The sequence below is a fragment of the Natator depressus genome, chromosome 1 (assembly GCF_965152275.1).
Source record: "Natator depressus isolate rNatDep1 chromosome 1, rNatDep2.hap1, whole genome shotgun sequence".
Taxonomy (NCBI): Eukaryota; Metazoa; Chordata; order Testudines; family Cheloniidae; genus Natator; species Natator depressus.
The window spans coordinates 109,574,028-109,598,348 of NC_134234.1; the positions used below are offsets into that span (position 1 = coordinate 109,574,028).

General features: G+C 42.5%; 1 protein-coding gene across 1 annotated transcript; it reads right to left on the reverse strand.

The window, feature by feature from the left end:
* Positions 1–9: 9 nt before the first annotated feature.
* On the reverse strand, positions 10–24,156 carry PCID2 (PCI domain containing 2). The gene is made up of 15 exons (XM_074944800.1): positions 23,924–24,156; positions 23,604–23,690; positions 21,246–21,335; positions 18,231–18,304; positions 17,308–17,375; positions 16,711–16,750; positions 16,051–16,105; positions 12,759–12,862; positions 6,286–6,361; positions 6,029–6,170; positions 4,363–4,463; positions 2,580–2,653; positions 2,302–2,427; positions 1,956–2,079; positions 10–919 (listed from the first exon to the last, which is right to left on the reverse strand). The coding sequence occupies exons 2-15, from the start codon at positions 23,637–23,639 to the stop codon at positions 830–832; spliced, it is 1,200 nt and encodes a 399-aa protein (XP_074800901.1). The 5' UTR covers positions 23,640–23,690; positions 23,924–24,156; the 3' UTR covers positions 10–829.
* Positions 24,157–24,321: the final 165 nt, after the last annotated feature.

The window sequence follows — 24,321 nt, forward strand, 5'->3', positions numbered from 1 at the left end:
AAAACCACCAGCATGAACAACAGGTATGCTGTGCAAAAATAAAGAACACTTAAAAGAATGGACCTACTGGCAGAAATATTCCACAAAATCAGAATTAAAATGGAGTTGGACTACATTACCTAAATAAAGTCTTATGCCTCAAGGGGAAACTCAAACAAGTGTTAAGTACAGTTACTAAAGGCCCACTTCTGAGCAGCAGTAGGTAACCACACCTCACACCCTGCTGTACACTCATAAATCCTATTGAAATTGAAGTGAAGTTCCAGGGGTTCAGCACCAATCAGGCACGGGTCCTTAATGTTTCGAGAGGCTTTGAAGAATGTCGTATCCAACCAAGATTACTAAAAAAAACCAAAGTCTCACATAACTGGGAGTTAGGTCAAGGACAGGTGAAATAAAAGCATTGTTTCTGCCCACAAAGAATGATTAAGTGCCACCGATGGACACTTCCTTCTGACAGATAAGGACAAATAGTTACAGGAACATAAAGGGGTGTCAGTACACATGACATCTGAGATAGTTGAGGCAGGCTTTTTAAAGATTGTTGCTGAAATTTTGCAAATGTTTCAACATGAATTGGGAATGTTCTTGTTTCTTTTCCAGCCACAATACTTCAGAGTTTGTAGAAACTAACTTTAAAAAGGAAGCATTTTGTTCTCTGTGCTTGCAGGCCCTGTCCCACTGGGAAAGGAGTCATGAACAGTTTTTTTTGTATTCCAGTACTGAACATAACCAGGTCATTAACAGTTTCCACTGAACGATTTAAGAAACAGTTCCATTGACAAGTAGAGTCTTTTATAAATACTCCTCCATCTAAGGTGCAGTAAATTCAACACACTGTAGAAAGTGGAGGGAATGGGTTCTGCTTACTGACCACAAGCTTCTGATGTTGATGAGATATATAGCCTTTAATATGACCCTGACAGAATTAAAAAGAAAGAAGTTTTAGTACTGGAAATTGGCAAGAAGTTTTTTTGCTACCTTCAGTCTTGATCCAGTAAAACGTGTGCGCATGCACTTAACTTTAAATTCGTGCGTAGTCCCATTGACTTCAAATAATATAAATAAAAGATAACTTAAGTGTGTGATTGACTTAATAAAAGTATAAAAGTACTTTGCTACATAGGGACTTTAAACACGCCCATGAACTCTGAATTTGCTGTTTCTGACAAGTTTCAGAGTAGCAGCCGTGTTAGTCTGTATTTGCAAAAAGAAAAGGAGTACTTGTGGCACCTTAGAGACTAACATGCTCAAATAAATTTGTTAGTCTCTAAAGTGCCACAAGTACTCCTTTTCTTTTTGTTTCTGACAAGCCTTCCTTGTAGTTCCCAATTTACATTTTGAGCTCTCACTACAAAAAAAAGGACTATAAATTTCAAATCTATTCCTGGATTAAGATTTTAAGACCAAAGTTTTAATAACCTTTACAGATAGAGCTTAACTAACTCATCTTTGTTCATGTGCACTAGACCCTTACAAGAGTCCAGTAAAATAATTTGTGTCTCTCCTTTTTACATCTTTTCCCTATAATTCAGCTTGTGAACTCTTATGCGTGCCTCTATTTTTAGGATGTCAAATCAGGAATCCCATGTCCAACTGAACTCAAATTTAGTATAAATATACTACCTCAGCCCTAGTCATAATTTACCAGTTTTGTAACTGTGTTTGTGGATTTTAGCAAAAGGGCAAAGATTGGCTTTATAGTGGAAACTCAATTGTAATCCTTACTGTTTTGCATATAAAAGGCAAGAATTAGAGCATAAGAACCTTCACTGTAGTGAGATACATGAGAGGCACAAATGAGTACAAGTATAACACACAAGCAACTCCACAAAAACCTAAACCCAATACACTTCCTATTATTATTACCCTTCTGTAATTAACCTTCCTGCTGTGTGTAGTCATTTCTAACAACTATAGTTTCCAAGGCAAGCTAATGAATGATGAACACATACCATGTATATAAGATTAGCCAAAATACACTGGACTTCATCAATATCAACATCTTCCACCTGCATGAATTTCAGGGCAACCAGAAAGGCATCTAGAGATAGCTGATGGGTTTTAAGTAGCAAATATCTGAAAGATGCAAACAAATATATTTCAGTTATTTCAGCACAATTACCTCAAAATTCTGCTTCTCTGAGCAAAAGGGCCCTTCTACCATAATTCACTTTGCTTAAGCTCTGGTCTCTAAGGGACAAATAGGGAACTAGGGACCCTGGATGTTTTAAACTGAATTCTGTGGTGAAACCAAATGAAGATTTCCCTTCCACAAAATAGGATTTCTACTTTGCTTACACTTTCTTAAACAGGTTCCTGTAGGTGATGATTTTCAGCTTCTCAAGTATCAGGAAGATACCACAACGAATGAAGAAGGTCTCGTGTTTTGTCAGAGCATCATTCAATAGCAGAAGATTTCCTTCACTAAAATGACAGAAAATATGCAAGTATCATGAGAAGGTATGACTCTGGGAAGATGAAATATCTAATTCAATGGGTATTTTTCACATACTATAAAAACCTTTCACTTAATATTATTTTTAACAAAAATACGTGATCCAATAAATACACTGTACCTCACAGCCTTAGTTACTTCAGCAAACTGCATAAGCTCATACTTTTTCAAAAGCTGAATTGTTGGCATATGGCCCTGAAAAGCAAGCACAGTTAAAATTTTTCAGGATAAATTTAAATACATTTCCAAATCGATCATCTATAAAAACAAAAATCCAAATACAAATATTTATCTACTTTACTTTTACAGAAAAAAATAAAGGAGGTGAATGAAGGTATTTTTAGGCCCCCAATACACTACATCACTAATCATGCCAACAAACATTTGTCTGGCATAGTTACAGGAGTGTGGGTTTTAAAAGCTTTAAAAATATGGTAGTGTGATCAATTACAAAACTTGTATTACAGAGTAGGTCATGCTTCACATGATCTAGACTGTTACAAATTTTATACTTGTGTTGCACTCCACTCTGCAAACAGAAAACTGTTTTAGAACACACCACTAATCATGACAGGTGTGTGTCAGCACAGTTAAGATTATTGATTGTCTAACCAGACATATTTTCCTTAATTTCTCTTTGTGGATTTTTAATGTCCTTTTATTAAAAAAAAAAAAAAAAAAAAAAAAGTTAGTTTGGAGAGAGAAAACTCGTTCTCATTGTATCAGGTCTGATGAGACTTTGAACCACAGACAGTACCAAAAAGGAACTCCTTTTTAATTTACATGGCAGAGATCAGATTGCACACCAACCCAGTCAGCACTGAAATATAGCTACTTGGCTACTATGCCAGTGGTAGCCCCTTTTACTGGTTGAAGAATCAGATGAGATGTGAAACAGAACTCTATGTTGCATGTTTCTAGCTAACTCTCAGTGAACAAAGAGCCACTTGTGCTATTTTAGTACATTTTTAAATAAGTGTAAAGTTTGGAAGCTGATAATGATCTTGCCAAGTTGGGCTTTCTTTATGGCAAAACTGCTCTAGAAGAGAGAAGACAGTAATTTAAGGTACTAAATGATTTGGTTATCAGAAGCCTTGCATTGCTGTTTCAGGCCACTAATAATGGGTTTAGCATTCCCATCCTAGTCCCCATTTCACAAGACTGCCTCATTTAATGTAATTAGTCATAACTGCTCAAAAGAGCTCCAAGACTGGGGAAAAAAAAGAAAGGAATGAATTTATCAAACATCAAAATTGAAGTTCTCTACCTGGAAATTCCTCTAGCACCTTCAGAGGGTATATACACACCAGGTAAGGGAGGGGCATGACGGAAGGAATCTTCCTCTTCAGGCTGTGGACCTGCTCAGGTAGACTATGCAGGCCTTTATATACACTCTTTCTCTTGTGGGGTGAGAAAATGGAAGGATCTGCTGTGATGGACCTGCGCGTGCACACAGACACAGTCCACACTTACACAGGGGACTCCTATGGAGCTATAATCCTGCACTCCTCTTACACACTGAAATGGCACCATTTACACTGCTATGGGTGCCTTTGTTGCTATGAAGCTAGGAGCAGAATTTGGAATTAAGAGGTGTGTGGAGAATCATGCTTATTAATTATTTAAGGGGGTAATTTACAAGTTCAAATTTTTTTAGGGTTGTAATTTTATTCCCCCTTTTCTGCAATTACAGAAATTACAATTCAACAGTTTCAAGTAAGTGCCTGACAAACCGTATTCCTCGGCCTTGACTATACAAGGTCTGCATGAGCTGACTCCTGCATCTGGATGGGGCTCCAGACAGCTTCTGAATAAAAATCAGGGGAAGTCATGCCATAGCGTGTGTCAGCTTGGTCATTTGTCCCACAGTGACTGATTTGAAAGTAAAGAGCTAAACCACTCACCAATAACATTTTTACTGGCAAAAGGTAAATCAAAATCATCCTTTTGTTTTTCTGACTTGAACGGTGACAATGCTCAAAGGCGAATGATAGATACTCTTCAGCTGTAGACACAGAAAGAGGATCAGCACTGCTGTTGGTAACAGAGACCAACAGCAAAAATGGGTTAAACATACAAATAGTCAAACAATAATATGTTTAACTGAGCCTGTCGGAATATTTTCTCCCATATTTAGAATAACCTAGAAGTATTCACACAAGAACTAAGTCAATCTAAATTGCACACTAACTAAAAGGGTAATATAAACATAAATGCCTTAAGAATTGTTAGATTCACTGAAAATGGGACATCATCATAAAAACTATTTCCTTTTTAAAAGATATGCTGACACTCTACATTTCGGATGGAGCAGTTGCACAATCAAACTACGTTATGAAAACAATTCCAGCTCAATATAGCAAGGTTATTGTGTTACTGTTACAGGAGAGGGAGAATTTCAGGATATTTACGTTTCTACATGCTATGACATCTTCCAAAATGATGTGTTAGGACTCTTCTTCAGGGGAGTTAGATGGCATATAATGTGTAAACGTATGCCCAAGTTGTGCAAGTGACTATAAAAGACTGACGAGCAAAGGATTAGAAATGTTCTTACCTGCAAAGGGCTATATTGTGCAACCTTACTCATGGGGCACTCAAGCAAGTAGCCCCAGCACTCACCAACATGAGTGAAGGCTGCACAGTCTAGCCCTAAAGCAGTGGTTCTCAACCAGGGATGCGTGTCCCCCTTGGGGTACTCAGAGGTCTTCCTGAGGGTACATCAACTCATCTAGATATTTGCCTAGTTTTACAACAGGCTATATAAAAAGCACTAGCAAAATCAGTACAAACTAAAATTTCATACAACTTGTTTTTACTGCTCTATATACTATACGCTGAAATTTAAGTACAATATTTATATTCCAATTTATTTATTTTATAATAATATGGTAAAAATGAGAAAGTAAGCAATTTTTCAGTAATAGTGTGCTGTGACATTTTTATGTCTGATTTTGTAAGCAAGTAGTTTTTAAGTGAGGTGAAACTTGGGGTAAGCAAGACAAATCAGACTCCTGAAAGAGGGACAGTAGTCTGGAAAGTTTGAGAGCCACAGCCCTAAAGTATCATATAATGTTATTACTGAGAAAGGTTAAATAAAGCTACAATGTGCCTTCAAAATCAGTGCATCAAGAAGCTAAATTGTATGGCAAAGTTTGTTGAAAGTCTGCTGAACAAGCAACATACGAAAGGGCAAGAAAGCTGTAAAGTTCTACAAACATCTCTCATATACATAAATCACAAGGTATCTTGCTGGACACTCACCCAGAAAACACATTTTAGTAACGTGTGTACTAAATGTATAAAGTGTACGCTAAAGAAGAGTTTGGAGAAGTAAATAGTTCAAGACTGAGTGTATGTTGAAATGAGAATTGTAATGTAATCCATACTCTAATCTGGTTGAGCCTGCAGCAAATCCCTTTGGATCTTGTCTTTGCACTGACGGAATGAAAGTCACGCTTCACAACAACTGTGCTTTCCACAACAGGTTTTGAGTCACACATAGAACACGTCAGCTGGAGGTCACTCCCAGCAGTGAGAATATAAATCTGTTCTTCTGGCATATAGTACCTTGCTTAAAATCACTGTCAAACATGGCCTTGCGTCCAACGTAGTATTTGTATGTAACTCTCTGTGCCATGCTGTAGTCATCTTTCAAATTTGAGCTGTCAATAGCTCTAATTAATGGTTTACACAGATGAAGTTTGTTAATCTGAGAAGAAAGTCACATGATTGAAAGGTATATCAATGTAGCACTATGTGAGGAACAGGACTTGATTTAGAACATGAAATACAAAGAAAACAAGCTTAGTAGACTTGGATCATACCTTAAAATAGATTTTGAACAGCTGATTCACCAGAAACAACATGCCCCACTTTTTGGAGTCATCAATGCCAGCTCGACTGTTACAAAAGATAAAACATTAGAAATGAATGTTTTAGGAAAATACATATTTTGCTTTTAGAATGAAATCCCCTCACACGCCTTTGATCCATATTTTTTAAAACAAGTGGTCTTATATTACTACCAAACAAAAACAAGCCAAAAATTCCTTGTAAATTTTAGACCATGCAATCTTCATCAAAATAGAGCGCCCAATCTCATTTCTGTCCTATAATCCTTGTTAATTTTAAGATTGCTCAACTGTGTTCCCCCATCAATGCAATCACTTCAAATCAAGAAAGTCACCTAGGAAGACAAGGGTATCCACCCCAATCTCAAGTCACCTGTCTTACCATTCACACACTTCCAAAATAAGCCATCAACAATGTACACGTCCACCTCCTCAGAATTTCACTCAATGCACAACCTTAACTCCAATCACAGCAAGATGAAAGATATCTTAGAGAGAGACATGATTTTACTCTGAAATTCTACATAGTGTTTATTTCTTCTTAAATACTCAGACTGGAATTAAGTTTGTATACTTGGCCCTGGTCTACACTAGGAGTTGAGGTCGAATTTAGCAGCGTTAAATCGATTTAACCCTGCACCCGTCCACATGACGAAGCCCCCCCGCCCCTTTTTTGACTTAAAGGGCTCTTAAAATCAATTTCCTTACTCCACCCCCGACAAGGGGATTAGCGCTTAAATTGGCCTTGCTGGGTCGAATTTGGGGTACTGTGGACGCAATTAGACAGTATTGGCCTCCGGGAGATATCCCAGAGTGCTCTATTGTGACCGCTCTGGACAGCACTCTCAACTCAGATGCACTGGCCAGGTAGACAGGAAAAGGCCCGCAAACTTTTGAATTTCAATTTCCTGTTTGCATGGTCACGTGCAGCTTGCCACGCTGGCCAGAGCTCGTCAGCAGAGGTGACCATGCAGAGCTCATCAGCAGAGGTGACCATGATGGAGTCCCAGAACCGCAAAAGAGCTCCAGCATGGACCGAACGGGAGGTACGGGATCTGATCGCTGTATGGGGAGAGGAATCCGTGCTATCAGAACTCCGTTCCAGTTTTTGAAATGCCAAAACATTTGTCAAAATCTCCCAGGGCATGAAGGACAGAGGCCATAACAGGGACCCGAAGCAATGCTGCGTGAAACGTAAGGAGCTGAGGCAAGCCTACCAGAAAACCAGAGAGGCAAACGGCCGCTCTGGGTCAGAGCCCCAAACATGCCGCTTCTATGATGAGCTGCATGCCATTTTAGGGGGTTCAGCCACCACTACCCCAGCCGTTGTTTGACCCTTTCAATGGAGATGGAGGCAACACAGAAGCAGGTTTTGGGGACTAGGAAGATGATGATGATGATGAAGTTGTAGATAGCTCACAGCAAGCAAGCAAGCGGAGAAACCGGTTTTCTCGACAGCCAGGAACTGTTTCTCACCCTGGACCTGGAGCCAGTACCCACCCAAGGCTGCCTCCCGGACCCACCAGGCAGAGAAGGGACCTCTGGTGAGTGTACCTTTTAAAATACTATACATGGTTTAAAAGCAAGCATGTTTAATGATTAATTTGCCCTGGCATTCGCGGCTCTCCTGGATGTACTCCCAAAGCCTTTGCAAAAGGTTTCTGGGGAGGGCAGCCTTATTCCATCCATCATGGTAGGACACTTTACCACACCAGGCCAGTAGCACGTACTCGGGAATCATTGCAGAACAAAGCATTGCAGTGTATGTTTGCTGGCATTCAAACAACATCCGTTCTTTATCTCTCTGTGTTATCCTCAGGAGTGTGATATCATTCATGGTCACCTGGTTGAAACAGGGCGCTTTTCTTAAGGGGACATTCAGCCCGTTCCAGCTGGGCTGTTTGCTGCGGCTGAACAGAAATGTTCCCTGCTGTTAGCCACGGGGAGGGGTGAGGGGCTAGCCACGTGGTGGGGGGAAGCAAAATGCGACCTTGGAACGAAAGCACATGTGCTGTGTATGTAATGTTAACAGCAAGGTTTACCGTGAAAGAGTGTACCCATTGTTCTATAAAATGTGTCTTTTTAAATACCACTGTCCCTTTTTTTTTCCTCCACCAGCTGCATGTGTTTCAAGGATCACAGAATCTTCTCCTTCCCAGAGGCTAGTGAAAATTAGAAGGCGAAAAAAAATGCACTTGTGATGAAATGTTCTCTGAGCTTATGCTGTCCTCCCACACTGACAGAGCACAGACGAATGCGTGGAGGCAGACAATATCAGAGTGCAGGAAAGCACAAATTGACCAGGAGGAGAGGTGGCGGGCTGAAGAGAGGGCTGAAGCTGAAAGGTGGCGGCAGTGTGATGAGAGGAGGCAGGATTCAATACTGAGGCTGCTGGAGGATCAAACCAATATGCTCCAGCGTATGGTTGAGCTGCAGCAAAGGCAGCAGGAGCACAGACTGCTGCTACAGCCCCTGTGTAACCAACCGCCCTCCTCCCCAAGTTCCATAGCCTCCTCACCCAGACGCCCAAGAACGCGGTGCGGGGCCTCCGGCCACCCAGCCACTCCACCCCAGAGGATTGCCCAAGCAACAGAAGGCTGGCATTCAATAAGTTTTAAAGTTTTAAACTTTTAAAGTGCTGTGTGGCCTTGTCCTTCCCTCCTCCACCACCCCTCCTGGTGCTTCTCTCCTCCACCACCCCTCCTGGTGCTACCTTGGTAGTTATCCCCCTATTTGTTTATGTACTCGCTGGCTTGGTGCTCCGGTCCCATGATAGGGATTTGGGTTCCATCTATGGCCCCACCACAGTTAGGGAATCCCATTGCAGCAAAGCCATCCACTATGGCTTGCAATTTCCCAGGGTCACTACCCTTGATATCAGCAGATCTTTGATTGCGTTGGCTACTTGCATCACAGCAGCCCCCACAGTAGATCCGCCCACTCCAAATTGATTCCCGACTGACCGGTAGCTGTCTGGCTTTGCAAGCTTCCACAGGGCTATTGCCACTCGCTTCTCAACTGTGAGGGCTGCTCTCATCTTGGTATTCTTGCGCCTCAGGGCAGGGGAAAGCAAGTCACAAAGTTCCATGAAAGTGCCCTTACGCATGCGAAAGTTTCGCAACCACTGGGAATCGTCCCAGACCTGCAACACTATGCGGTCCCACCAGTCTGTGCTTGTTTCCCGAGCCCAGAATTGGCGTTCCACCGCATGAAGCTGCCCCATTAACACCACGATGCCCACATTGCCAGAGCCCGTGCTTTGAGAGAACTCTGTGTCCATGTCCTCATCACTCACGTCACCGCGCTGACGTCACCTACTCACCCGGTTTCGCTTTGCCAGGTTCTGGTGCTGCATATACTGCTGGATAATGCGTGTGGTGTTTAATGTGCTCCTAATTGCCAAAGTGATCTGAGCAGGCTCCATGCTTGCCATGGTATGGCGTCTGCACAGAAAAAAGGCGCGGAACGATTGTCTGCCGTTGCCCTGACGGAGGGAGGGGCGACTGATGACATGGCTTACAGGGAATTAAAATCAACAAAGGGGGTGGCTTTGCGAGAAACTGAATGGTCCCCTCAAGGATAGAACTCAAAACTGGGTTTAGCAGGCCGTTGATTTCACAGAGGGAGGGAGAAAATGAATACAAAACAAATCTGGTCTATTTCTTGTTTTGAGCCACTTCATCTATCTTTATACATCTTGCTGGCATCAGACTGTGCAGTACGACCACTAGCCATCGTCATCTCCTGGGTGCTCGGCAGAAGACGGTGCAGTATGATGACTACCCATCATCTTCTGCTAGCTGCAGGTTAAAAAAGACAGTGCACTGCTGGTAGGACTCAATCGCCACGAGACGAAACAAGGGAAATGACCTGGCTGAGTCACTCCCATGTTTGCCCAGGCGCCCGGCTAAAAGAGCACCCAGGACTATGTCAACGATGGCTACCAGTCATACTGCACTGTCTGCTGCCAAAAGGCAATAAACTGTTGCTGTGTAGCAATGCAGTACCGCGTCTGCCAGCACCCAGGAGACATACGGTGACGGTTAGCTGAGCGGGCTCCATGCTTGCCGTGGTATGGCGTCTGCACAGGTAACTCAAGAAAAAAGGCGAAAAACGATTGTCTGCCCTTGCTTTCACGGAGGGAGGGAGGGAATGGGGGCCTGACGATATGTACCCAGAACCACCCGCGACAATGTTTTAGCCCCATCAGGCACTGGGATTTCTACCCAGAATTCAAAAGGGCGGCGGAGATTGCGGGAACTGTGGGATAGCTACCCACAGTGCAACGCTCCGGAAGTCGACGGTTGCCTTGGTACTGTGGACACACTCCGCCAACTACATGCACTTAGAGCATTTGTGGGGGGGCACACACAATCGACTGTATAAAAACGCTTTCTACAAAACTGACTTCTATAAATTCGACCTAATTTCTTAGTGTAGACATACCCTGGGATGAGATTTTGAAGAACATGATGTGTGCATCTGAAAGGGAGCTTGTTGTAGAGCAGAGAAATCTAAGTGTACTTTGGTATTATGGTATCTGGGAGGTATGAAGAGTAACTTTAGACTTTTGTGGATGCTAATACTACTTAGCTGGAGATTTCCTGGGTTTCTAGTGATTGTGTTGATAGGAAATATCTGAGTGATCTTAAGGGTTTTTTTTTTGTTTTTTCAAAGGAGTTTCCCTGGATTTTAAGCTAATAACAGAAGTTTAAATAACTTTGGTGCATAAAGTCTGGAGGAGGACAGCCTTGTTATGATAGAGGCTACAAGATCATCCAGACCACATCACACAATCTATTGTCTACAGCCAAACTCTAAGATACAACCACATTTGCTCCGATCCCTCAGACAGACACAAACACCTACAGGATCTCTATCAAGCATTCTTAAAACTACAATACCCACCTGGTGAAGTGAAGAAACAGATTGAGCACCTGAGATCACCTACTACAAGACAGGCCCAACAAAGAAAGTAACAGAATGCCACTAGGTGTCACCTACAGCCCCCAACTAAAACCTCTCCAGCGCATCATCAAGGATCTACAACCTATCCTGAATGATGATCCCTCACTCTCACAGACCTTGGGGGACAGGCCAGTCCTCTCTTACAGACAGCCCCCAAACCTGAAGCAAATACTCACCAGCAACTACACACCACACAACAAAAACACCAACCCAGGAATCAAACCCTGCAACAAACCCCGGTGCCAACTCTGTCCGCATATCTATTCAAGGGACACCATCATAGGACCTAACCACATTAGCCACACCATCAGGGGCTCGTTCACCTGGACATCTAACAATGTGATATATGCCATCATGTGCCACCAATGCCTCTCTGCCATGTACATTGACCCAACTGGACAGTCTCTACGCAAAAGAATAAACGGACACAAATCTGACATCAGGAATCCTAACATTCAAAAACCAGTAGGAGAGCACTTCAATCTCCCTGGTCACTCAATAACAGACCTAAAAGTGGCAATTCTTCAACAAAAAAACTTCAAAAACAGACTCCAATGTGAAACTGCGGAACTGGAATTAATTTGCAAACTGGACACCATCAGATTAGGCCTGAATAAAGACTGGGAGTGGCTGGGTCATTATAAAACCTAAACCTAGTTTCCCTGTACTGTTACTCACACCTTCTTATCAACTGTCTGAAATGGGTCACTCTCATTACCACTTCAAAAGTTATTTTTCCACCCTTGCTATCCTGCTGTCAATTGAATTGTCTCATTAGACTAACCTCACACCTGGTAAGGCAATTCACATCTTTTCATGTATTTATACCTGCTCCTGTATTTTCCACTCCATGCATCTGATGAAGTGGATTCTAGCCCACGAAAGCTTATGCCCAAATAAATTTGTTAGTCTATAAAATGCCACAAGGACTCCTTGTTATTTTTACAAGATATACTGTAATAGAGAGAGACTGGGGTTCCCTACAGTGGAATTCCCCTTCTATGGCCTTCTGCACACCTGTATGTAGCATGCGCCTGAGAATTACAGCTGTTTGCAATACTGGAAGGGGAGAAAGAGTGAAGAAGCCTTTTCTCCATGTTGAGAACATTAAACCTGTTAAGAATGGAAGATTGAAGTAAAACTCCCTCTCTCCCAGTCCCACTGTGATGGCATGTACAAACTCCACACTGGAACAGGAAAGAATTAATTGTTTGCCTTGAGAGACCAGGATGTAAATTAGTCTCTTCTGCAACACCTGCTAAGACTATCAAGCCTAAAGAGAAGCCTCTCCAGCTGTAGTTGATACTCAGGAGAGAACACGGCACAGAGAGAAGGAGACAGGCAACAAAAGTGACTACCTTGACCCAGATATGGTCTTGGCTAGTGCAGAGAATTAGTTCTTATGCTTTACAAATGGGTAAAGTTATTTACATTTCTTAATGATTCAACACAAGATCTAGAAAGGATCTTTCACTTACGTGTCACTGGCACAGACACGAAAACAGCTCATCAGCAATTCTGCTGCTTTTTCCAACATATCACCAACTTTGCTTTTCCCTTTCTTCACCAGCTGTTGATCAGCCTAGCATGCAAGGTGAGAGACACAGCATGTATTCCTATGTCCAGGCTCATCTTTTAAAAGCAATAAGTAGACTAGTTCTGTAAATACAGTATCTTGTAAAGTAAAGTAAGAGGTAAGTTCCTTATACCTGTCACCGCAACATACTGTACGTATTAAAATATCTCTTTGGAGGTTCTGAACACCCCCCGCTCATTAACCTCAGGCTGAGCCCGCATGAACAGGAGGCAGGGAGGGCTCAGGCTGGCACAAGTGTGGGGAGGCGAGGGTGGCCACCGGCAGCCCAGCACATGGGGAGGCTGGGGGACCTCAGAAAGGCTTGGGCCGGCCCCGTGCTGGGGCGGGGGGGCTCGGGCTGGCCCACGGGTGTCCTGTTTTCCCGTTGGGAAAATATGGTCACCCTAAGTATTGCCAACCACAAGCCTTCAAAAAAATCATGATTTAGGCCACCCCCAAAAAAGTTATTTAAAAATAAATTTGGGTTCTTTTAAGTTGCCTTCTGGTGTATGAGCCTTCAGGGTTCGCTTTTTCAACCTCTCTCTGCAACTATGAAGGCCAGCAATTTTTCCTGGGAATGAAAGCTGAGATTCTCAGGCATTCACAGGACTCCAGGTGCTGGAACTTGAAGAAAAACACCAAATATTGCTAAGCTCACGATAAATCATGATCTGACAACATAACATGTAAAACTGGAGAGATCTGAAAGGTGGATTAACTAATGTACAACTTTATCTCCGAGTAAGGATAACAAAAGACAAACCAATGGCCTTAACATGCACTGGAATTTGCCTCGTGAATTAAGTGTTGTTTTAATTTTGACTTTTGTTTACATTCTCCCCCACTTTTAACTACCCTGAAAACAAATGCAAACAGGCCAAAAAAAAAGAAATGGAGACTCATCCTTGCTATTGAAGATATATCTATTAAAATGCCCCATCAGCTCTCATACAGTGCCAATCTAGTTAGTATACAAACTTCTCCAAACCGATAAACCAAAAACTCCCATGCAGACCCTCCGATTCAGGTTTCTCACAGGTAATATATGCGCCCAAATACATAAATGGCCTTATCAAGATTGGATCCTCAGGCTGGATGTGGTCATAAATGTAGAATCTACTTACTACTCTGTTCAGACCATTTCCTACTCCAGGCAGAAATAAAGTTTTTCCCCATTGCAACACAAACTACCACCATGGTCCACCACAGAGAATTTTTAAACCCTATCTAATTAAAAAAAAAAGTTTCTTGGAGAAAATTCTACCCAATCATGAAGCCAGGGAGTAAAAGCATTATTGATGCAATTAAGGCATGCCCCACAGAGCCTTTCTGAACCATAAATAACTTCAGAAACCCAGATTGACATCAGTGAGACTTGCAAGTTCTCAGCACCTCCCAGGATAAGGGCCAAAAATAACAGGTAGGTAGAATAAGCAACTTATATTATTGCAAGCATAAGATGAACTTAGCAATGGGCGAAACTCTGAGTATATATCATTTTTAGGGCTGTTGATTAATTGCAGTTAACTCACGCTATTAACTCAAAAAATTAATCGTGATTAATCGCAGTTTTAATCGCACTGTTAACAGAATACCAATTGAAATTAAATATTTTTAAATGTTTTTCTATATTTTCAAATATATTGATTTCAACTACAACACAGAATACAAAGTGTACCGTGAGTACCGTGCTCACTTTATATTTTTTATTACAAATATTTGCACTGTAAAAATGACAAACAAAAGAAATAGTATTTTTCAATTAATCTCATACAAGTACTGTAGTGCAATCTGTATGGTGAAAGTGCAATTTACAAATGTAGATTTTTTTTTTGTTACATAACTGCACTCAAAAACAAAACAATGTAAAAAAAACTTTGGCTGAACAAGGACCCTTGTAGGCTCTAATCACTAAGACAAACGTCCTCTTGAAAGATGGTTGAAGCATGAAAGGGACATATGATTCTTTAGCGCATCTGGCACATAAATATCTTAAGATGCTGGCTACAACAGTGCCATGTGAACGCCTGTTCTCACTTTCAGATGACATTGTAAAGAAGAAGCGGGCAGCATTATCTCCTGCAAATGTAAACAAACTTGTATGTCTGAGAAATTGGCTGAACAAGGAATAGGACTGAGTGGACATGTAGGCTCTACATGTGGAGTTCTGCGCCACTGTGCAATGCAGAATTTTGCAGAAATTAGTGTTGTGCATGCAGAATTTCCTTCCCCCACCCTCTAAAATGGGCTGCAGAGATGTTGGCTGTCATTAGGGGTGGCTGGACCCAGCAGAGCCCAGCTTGCAAATAGAAAACAATACCAGGGGGCGGGAACTGGAGGGTTCCCAGCAGTTGCAGTTCCCAGCATACCCTTTAGGAAGGAGGCGGCGGCGCACAGGAAACTCCGTGCAAGCCCAGGACCTAGCATCAGACTTTTTTTGCCTCTGTATCCCTGGACTCTAGGAGGATAGGGGATGTGAGTGTCTCAGCCAGGGAGGGCCCCGCAGCCGGGCTCTTAGAGGCAAGAGTGGATGGGAGTGGCCCCCCGGCTGGGCTCGAGAAACAGGAACGGGGTTGTCATAGGGGTTTCTTTAATTCTCTACTCCTGGGGGAAATTTTTGTATGTCTGTATTGTTACATACTTGCTGACAGGTATTTTGAAATAAATTATCTATATAATCACACCAGCTTCAATTATTTTGTGTTATTTTGACAAAAAAAATTTGCAGAATTTTGTGCACATAATTTTTAATTTTTTGGAGCAGAATCCCCCCCTGGAGTAACATCTGCAAGTTCAGCTTTTATGATAAAGAGACTGCACTACATTACCTGTATTAGGTGAACTGAAAAATACTATTTATTTTCTTTTTTACAGTGCAAATATTTGTAATAAAAAATAAAGTGAACAGTGTACACTTGGTATTCTGTGTTGTAATTGAAATCAATATATTTGAAAATGTAGAAAACATCTACAAATATTTAAATAAATGGTATTCTATTATTGTTTAACAGCACAATTAAGCGAGATTAATTTTTTAATCACTTGACAACCCTAATTATTTTGTAACACGTCCTTATATAAAAGAGAGAAGATTAAGCGAAGGATGAAAGTTTAAGACACTTCAGTCACATAAATTCCTTATTGACAGATAGAGTACATGAAATTGTTAAACTGCAAGTTTCCTGTCTACTTACATTATTAGCAAAAATTCGAAGGTCAAGTGCTACAGCATACATAATAGGCAAAGCCCTACAAAAACAAACAAACAAAAAATCAATAAATTTATTATGCATGAGTAACTAAACCCATATTGCAGGTTAAGCCACACAAGTTACTTTTTAGTCCATATGGACGTTAAGTGTTGCTGGTGGCTATACAATTCCCTATATATCCAGTTTTCCTTTCCTTAAACCTTACAAAAAAAAAAATCACATTTTATAGGAAAATGTCTTTAAAAGGTCAGTGTTTCACACATCATTACTTGAAGTAAATGAATAATGCAGTTAATTAATCTCCAGGTGACAAACTGTCAAGCAGAATATCATTCTGCAATCAATGCTTTACTTAAAGGGAAACAAAGTACGTTTGCTAAACAATTTGAATCGACAAATGAACAGATTTTGGGCTTGAGTCCCTTATACAAATTCGAAAGAGCAGAGTGACATAACAGTTTTAATTAGTAAATACCTGGTGTACACAACTGAAACAAATCATTATAGATAATGGAAGTTATTTTTATGGTGGTATCTTAATTGAACTACGGTTGCATTTTGGGATGAAAGGTAGCAGTAACAATCATCTAGATCTATTCACCTGCCTAGTTACTAACATAACGACATTTATAAAGTACTTACCAGTTTTCTTCTTTATGTGCTTGAAATGCTCGCAGGAATGATGTGTTATATTTAGGAGAACACAGCACACAATTTACAAAGTGACCCAGGAAGTAAAATGGGATAGGTGTAAGAGGCTATATAGTATGCCCTATTTCTGAGTGTAGAAGACTGCAAAAAAAGGCAACAGATCAGGAATCGGAGTGTAGGGGCACATGAGGGATGAGTCCAGCTCTACTGCATGCTACCTCCTTTACCCTGACTGAGGGAGCACGGTGCCCTGCACATGGGAGTGGGAGAGGCCCAAGGAAGGGAACAGGATAGTGGCTCTTTGCAATATCATTATCCTCTCTACATTATGTGGGGGACTGCAGAAGACAAATTCTCTGGCTTGGGGGCAAGTGTACTTTTCTTTGACCCCAAGGAGAAGCGGGAAATTTTACTTGGATTTCATTGGTTACAAGTCTAAATAGCTAAAATTTTAGACACACACATACACCAAACCACATTTATATTTTGTAATCCCATCACATTTGAAAGAATTTCGCCCTCCTCAAACATGAAGTTATCCCAGATACACACATTTATGAGCTCTCAAATGAACTGATGGAAAAGGATATTGTACTATAACGGTCTGGCATTTGTAAGCTTCAATAAAGTCATGGTTTCCAACAGCGTAAGTACATCTGTCAAAAAAAAAAAAAAAAAAAAAGGCAGTAAGGAGGAAACTGAAAAGTGTTTTATATTTAAAGAGTAGCTTAATATATTAGTCTCTCTTTCTCTCTAGCTAAATTAAAGCTTTGCAGTTTATTTTAGTAACAGGCTTATCAGAAGTATTCTTAAACAGCAATAAATATGGGAATTGAATACTGAGTGACAATGTAAATAAACTGGCAATTTCACACAATACATTATGCAGCAAAAGATCTGAACACATCAGTTTTAAATGACCTCTCTACAATTGTCATTCAACATAACCTAGACAGATAAATTTTCAAGATTCTTGAAATGAGAGAAAATTAAAAAAAGACGTCAACTTGACCTCTATTTAACTGTAAAAAAGCAGTAAAGAAATATTTTGCATACTAAAGATACATGAGAGAGCTCTGCCAGTTTTCATAGGTCTAGAATCACTTTTTCCTATTTAAGAAATGTCTCTTTCCCCTGTTGTTGTTTGTTCACTTTTGTGTCTGTTATTGCTATTAAAAGCAATAGCACTTTTGCAACGCCTGGAAAGGGCATTCATTATCAATAAGATGGTGACATGGACTATACATAAAGTGCTATCAAAATCCACGCAGTAAACTCAAAAAAGAAAAAAAAAAAGCAATCAGTAAATGTTTTCTGTATCATTTATTTATAGCAATTTTAGGGATTATTTATAACAGTAGCAGGTACACAATTTTCAGATGAAGGTGTGATCCCCCCCACCCCCAATTTGACAGTGACCTTTCAAATAAATCAGATCAATTCATGGAGTCCCTTCCTCTTTCTACCTGGATACATCAAAATTCAAACTCTCATTCTTAATCCATCTTTACCTTAAGTGAGCGGCAAACATTTCATCATATGGTGGCTCCAGAACTTGTTGACATTTGTCTTCTGGAGATGGAAGCTAATTATAGAACAAATCAATGGAACATTAAATGTATAAAATTGCACAAAAAACATATGCGTTTTTTAATCAAGCTAGTATTTTTATACATACACGCCTTCGCTATATATTAGAACATTAACAGTCACTCATTGCAGAGGAAAAATGGAAAATTAAGGAGAATCAATGTTAAGGATAGGAGGAGGGGAGGGAAAGAGCATACCGTGGAGCGAGATCAAGAGATAAACAAGGGAAAGAGAGAGAAACCAAACCAGAAAGGTGTGCTGCTCTGGCTTATTACTGAAAAAATTGTTTAAAAGAGCCATATGACAGAGCAAAAAGAAACAGTACACACAAAAAGGGAAGGGGAAAGAACAAGTGACAGATTAGTGACAATGACAGAGTTTGCTTCTCAGATACTACAGTGAAGTATAAAAACCTGAACAGAATAGAATTTCCATGTTTCATTGTATTTCTCTGGACAGCATCCTACAATTGTGTTAAGTTGTATTGTGGCAGGAAAGAGAAGAGATGGATGCTAATAGCAATAGTCACTAATGGAATAACATCATATTGCTGCTTCAGTTGACCCTGGGTTAAGTGCAGTTTTTTAAAATTGCATACAACACCATTAAGTCTTATAGAATTTTAAAAGACATTTTAAACCAACCAAAGGAATTTTATAATAAGGATGTCATTCTCTGTTGAGGTCTATAGCTAATTTAAACATTCTATAAATAAAATATAACTTGATTAAACTCTAATATTTTGAAGAGTTATTTTCTATAGACCTGCTGCTCACTTTTATATTTTGTAAGATTTTGTTTTTCTCTGTAAGAGCAGTGGCAGAAAATTGTTTTTCCCTAACTAGTCCTAACTAGGCTCCCCTTTCTGCAGCAAGAGAGTTTGGGTTTGTTTTGTGGGGGATTTTTTGCTTACATGTTTGTTATGCACACTATTCCTTTCTGTGTTAATTTCTTCAGAACTACCTGAATATTTCCATCTAAGCCCCCAGAAATTTCATGCAAATGAGCAAATTCCTGGACCTTTCAGAGGCTCTTTGAAGTTAACAGAGGTCTGCCTGTGCACCTCACCTTGCAGCATAGGTGCTGACTTTTGGTTTTGCTGGTGGATACCCCATCCTGGCCCCTCCCCCTTCCCCATGCCCCCCCACGCCCACACCACTTAGATCCCCTCCCCTGAGCACCTCCCACTCACTCCTTTCTGCCCCCTCCTGCCGTAAGGGCGAGGTATATATGTTTGGGGGGGCCCAGCCTCCCCCCCCGAAACTGGCAATTTTCAGCATATTTATACACTTCTTTCATATTCTAGTCATTGAATGTGTGTCTATCGTTGGTATCTCTATGTAATCATTATTAAAATAGTAATGAACTACATAATTACATCATCATGAACTACAGTATAATTAAAATCATTACACTCAGCTACAAGCTGTCTTCACTAACATCCCAGTTTAAAGACATTACATTGGCTCTGTGCTTCACACCTACTTAGGGCCAGTTTGGGATCTGAGGGCCACTGATGGCTGTGGGAAGGAGGCAGATGGGAGGGACAAGCAGTAGGGAGTCTTTCCCCTCTTCCTTCCTGTCACTCTCTCTCTCTCTCCCTCTCCTTTCTTCTCTTCTTGTCCCCTTCCTGATGTTCCCTCTTCTTGCTTCCCACCCCGTGTCCCTTTTCCCATCTCTCTCTCTCTGTTCCCCACCTCCTGGTGGCTCTGTCTAGTGCCTGCCCCACCCACACACTGAAAGCAGCAGAGGAGGCTCCCCCTCCTTGGGGTAGGAAGGGTTGCCTTGTGGTTAAAGCACATGCCTGGGGCTCAGGTGTTCTGGGTTTCGTTCTCTGCTCTGCCACAGACTCCTTGCTTAGCCTTGGGAAAGCCACTTCACCTCTTTGTGCCCTAATCCCACCTGCCAAATGCGGTTAATACTGACCCTGTCTCCTAGGGTAAATCCATTCATGGCTCTGTGATGACGGGGGAAATGGAGATACCAAGGTGGGTAGATCTGGGCTGAATTTCTCCACAACCTGAGAGTGAGAGCCAGCTCCTCGCAGGGCGGATGGGAAAGAGAGGGGCTCAGGCCACCTCTGCACAGAGGCGGGTCGGGGCTTTAGCCCTGAAGCTTCTCTCACTAGGGTAGCTGGGGCTCCCAAGCTGGGGTCTTCAGCACCACACCTTCTGCCAGGGTCTGGGGCTTCTCCCACCTCCACCCAGTGCAGCTCCTGCTGGGGTCAGGGGGGCGCTTCTACTCTCTCCCCTACCCAATGCGGCTCCTGCTGGGGTTGGGGCTTCTTCTCCTTCCCCCACCCAGAGCAGCTCCTGACGGGGTCTGAGCTTTTCCTCCCCTGTCCTCCTCAGTGCAGCTCCTGCCGGGGTCCAGGGCTTTTCCTCCCCTTAATCCGCCGCTGCACCCATCAGCCCTAGCCTAGCTGGGCTCCCTTGGGTCACCTAATGCCTGCTGTGGCCAGAGTTGAACCTGGCAGGGAGGGAGAAACCATACAGGTGGACACCATGGCCACCAGCCCAAGAGGTGTGTGCGGCGTGGCCCCAGGTGAGCAGGGGCTGGCTGCACCGCTGCTGATAGCCCGGCACTCTCACCCACCTCTAACCCTAAGGCTTTTTTTTTTTTTTTTGGGGGGGGGGGGGGGTTTGAGGCTCACTCAGCCCCTGCTGGAGCAGGGAGGTGTGAAACAGCTGATCTGAGCCTGCCTGCCAAACAGCTGACTGCAGCGGTGCCCAGGCAACCCATACCAAACAGCACATCTGCAGAGGCACCCGCTCAACAGCTGCTACCTGGCTGCCTACAACTGGTCATCCTGGTGGGTGGTGAGCACCCCCAATTTTTTTTTGAATGGGTGCTCCAGCCAAGGAGCACCTACAGAGTTGGCGCCTATGCCTTGCAGGATTGGGGCCTTGGTTTGTTAGTGTAACTGATTCTTGTACCTGAAGCCTGGGGTTTGCAACATGAGGATGCTTAAATGACACCAATTCTGCACAGAACAATCCATCTCTGGAATCAATGGCTTCTAGAACCTATCAAAAAAAAAATTACACACCTTAAGGAACAAGATCTAGCCTTAGCTATGTAACACACATTGCCACATAACTATTAAAAATCATCCTCTTGTGATGACATTTGCATTCTTGTCAATGACTCTGTGAATATTAATTTCTCATATGTTATTCCCAAGAAGTTTTAGTTTGGAAGATACATTAAAATTCTTCAACAGGAAAAAGCCATACACTTTTATTTTTCCTTAGTTGTACAAAGTGGCTCAGATCAGTGACCTCACAAGGTCACTGGGGGGAGGGATAGCTCAGTGGTTTGAGCACTAGCCTGCTAAACCCAGGGTTGTGAGTTCAATCCTTGAGGGGGCCATTTAGGGATCTGGGCCAAAAATTGGGGATTGGTCCTGCTTTGAGCAGGGGGTTGGACTAGATGACCTCCTGAGGTCCCTTCCAACCCTGATGTTCTATGAACTCTATGAACAAGGCAATTATATGGGTCCACTGTCTTTCATTGGCAGTAGACAGACAGAATTAGAAACTTTATTTAACAACTATAGACAGACTTTAATGAATAAAAAGTATACTTGCAGCCATAAATCAAGTTTTGAATATTTTACACTGGAGTTGCTGAAAGGAAGGATAGTTTGGATTTCATTAATAAGGACCTTTAAATGTATTTCACATACATATTAGTATTTAATAACACAGCCTAATCATAAAAAGATTAATCCTGCCTTCCCTACTAAGAAAAACTTCCCCTTTAATTAAAGGGGAAGATTTTCTTAAGTAGGAATTATAGGACTGGACCCAGAGCATCTTTGTGAACTCCCTTAAATCGGAGTTTTGGGTATCGATGGGATACAGGATTGGGCACATGGCATTATTCTTGTCTACACTATTCAGGAAAAGGTATTCCCACTTCTAAATCAGCAGCAGAAACCAAATTAGTACTAAGGTCAGCTAAGAATTTCAGTGAAGAAATAAAGCATTATTAAACAGTTAAGTATAGTCCACATACAATCAATTAGTTTAGTTCCATGTTAACTTTATCTTCAGAGTTTACTTTGTAAAAAACCAAACAAACAAACAAAAAAAACCCACGTTTGATGCAAAATTCTCAAGAATTAGAAAAATCTAAAAATATGAACATGTGGTCAATAATCTGAAAAGAATTTGGACAATAAAATAGCTTATCTTTGTTATTGCAGTTAAAAAGCCTGATGACAGACCTAGAGATTTAAGTTTCAATAATGTCCTATCATGATCAAATATACTGCAATGTAAGGATTATTTAAAGGGACATGATCAATTTAAAAATCATAGTGTTTTGCCTCATATTTCCATGAATGACATTTTAAATAACAACAGATTAAAAAAGGAAGTATTTACAGTTTTACTTCTTACATTTGACAACATGTTGTAAACAGTCATTTCACAGATTCTTTTATTATATTAAATTTCCTATGGTTTTGTGGGTCTGTCACTCAGCAACAGATCAGGGAAAAACCTTTTCTAAAGATATAAAAACATGACTGATAAACCACAGAAATTGGGAAAGGGGCCTGGGCAGCTAATATTTAACTTTTGGCTCCTTTTGCGGAACTGACCAAGTTTGACATGTCTCATTAAGGTGCTTAAATAAGGCTGTGTATTACATTTGACAAGGAAGGAACCTTTATAGCAAGTATATTTGGGCCTTGATACTACAGTCGTATCTATTAACGCAGACCCCAGTATCTGTGCAAAGCCTCACTGGGTATGTTTACACTGCAGCTGGGCGCAAACCTCCCAGCTGGAGTAGACAGACTCATGCTAGCAGAGCTTGAGGTAACATACTAAAAAGAGCAGTATGAAAGTTGTGGGTCCAGCGGAGACTTGGGCTAGCCCCCAGTCTCAGAAGCAGGGAGGCAGGTGGGCTTGAGAGCCTGAGCTACCCTTCTGTGCTGGACCATCCACGCTGGTGTTTTTAACGTGCTAGCTTGAGCTGAGCTAGTGCGTCTGTCTACTGGGGCTGGGAGGCTTGCTCTCAGCTGCAGTAGAGACATGCCCACTTCCTAAAGATGCCAGAGCCCACACTAACAGATCTTATCACACGATTGGGGGCTCCATATTTATATAGGCCCCGCATTTTTTAAGCGCCATACGAATGTTACTTTGTTTTCACAACAGCCTTAGGAGACGCTTCCTTAATTATCACTTCCCATACTCTCGGTTGCCTTTTCTTGAACAGGGTAACTTATCTGTAGCATGGAGAAAAACAGGGAATGGCACCGGCAAATAAAACCCACTTACCTGCTGCAAGTACTGGTTGATGGTGATGTGCGCCATGGACGGACCAGCGGGCCAGGCAAGTGCTGGAGATCAAGCGTGGGGCGTGTCCTGTGCGGCCAAGGAAACAGAAGCGTCACCGCGAAACGGAGTTAGCACGACTGTCCCCCCCCCCCCGCGTTTCCACCTCCCCGCGGGGCCAGCGTGGGGCTTCCACCAACTCACTCAGCCGGGAGCAGCCCCCGCAGACCAACCCCCCAGGAGCGGAGCCGGGCACAGCAACGGGGCGGGGGGTTTCCCAGGGCGCGCGTCACTCCCCCCGGGGCTCCCCCGCACCCACTGACCAGGCTCCCAGCGCCGCGCCCGCCTCACTCCATCACACCACGTGGGTGGGGCAACCGCCCGGCGCTTCCGTCTCCCGCCCAGCGCGCCAGCCCGGCGCGAGTCACGTGACGAGGGCCAAGCAAGCCGCTCACGTGACGACCTGTCCTAGCGCCCCGCCCCGCGCGCCCGGCTTGGGTTAAAGCGGAGTTGTTACTGTTCGTCCCGCAGCGTGGGGCGGGGCCTGATTCTTCTCGCGCAGAGCGGGCGGGACTGGGAGACGGGCGGCGCGCGCTGCAGCTGAACGTAGCGTTCCGCCTGCTGCGGGGTGGCCGGGCTGAGAGGGAGCCTAGTGACCGCTGTGCGTGCCGGTGCTTCTGTCCGGGCGCTGCTCCCGCACGCGTCGGTCCCTGAGGTGCCT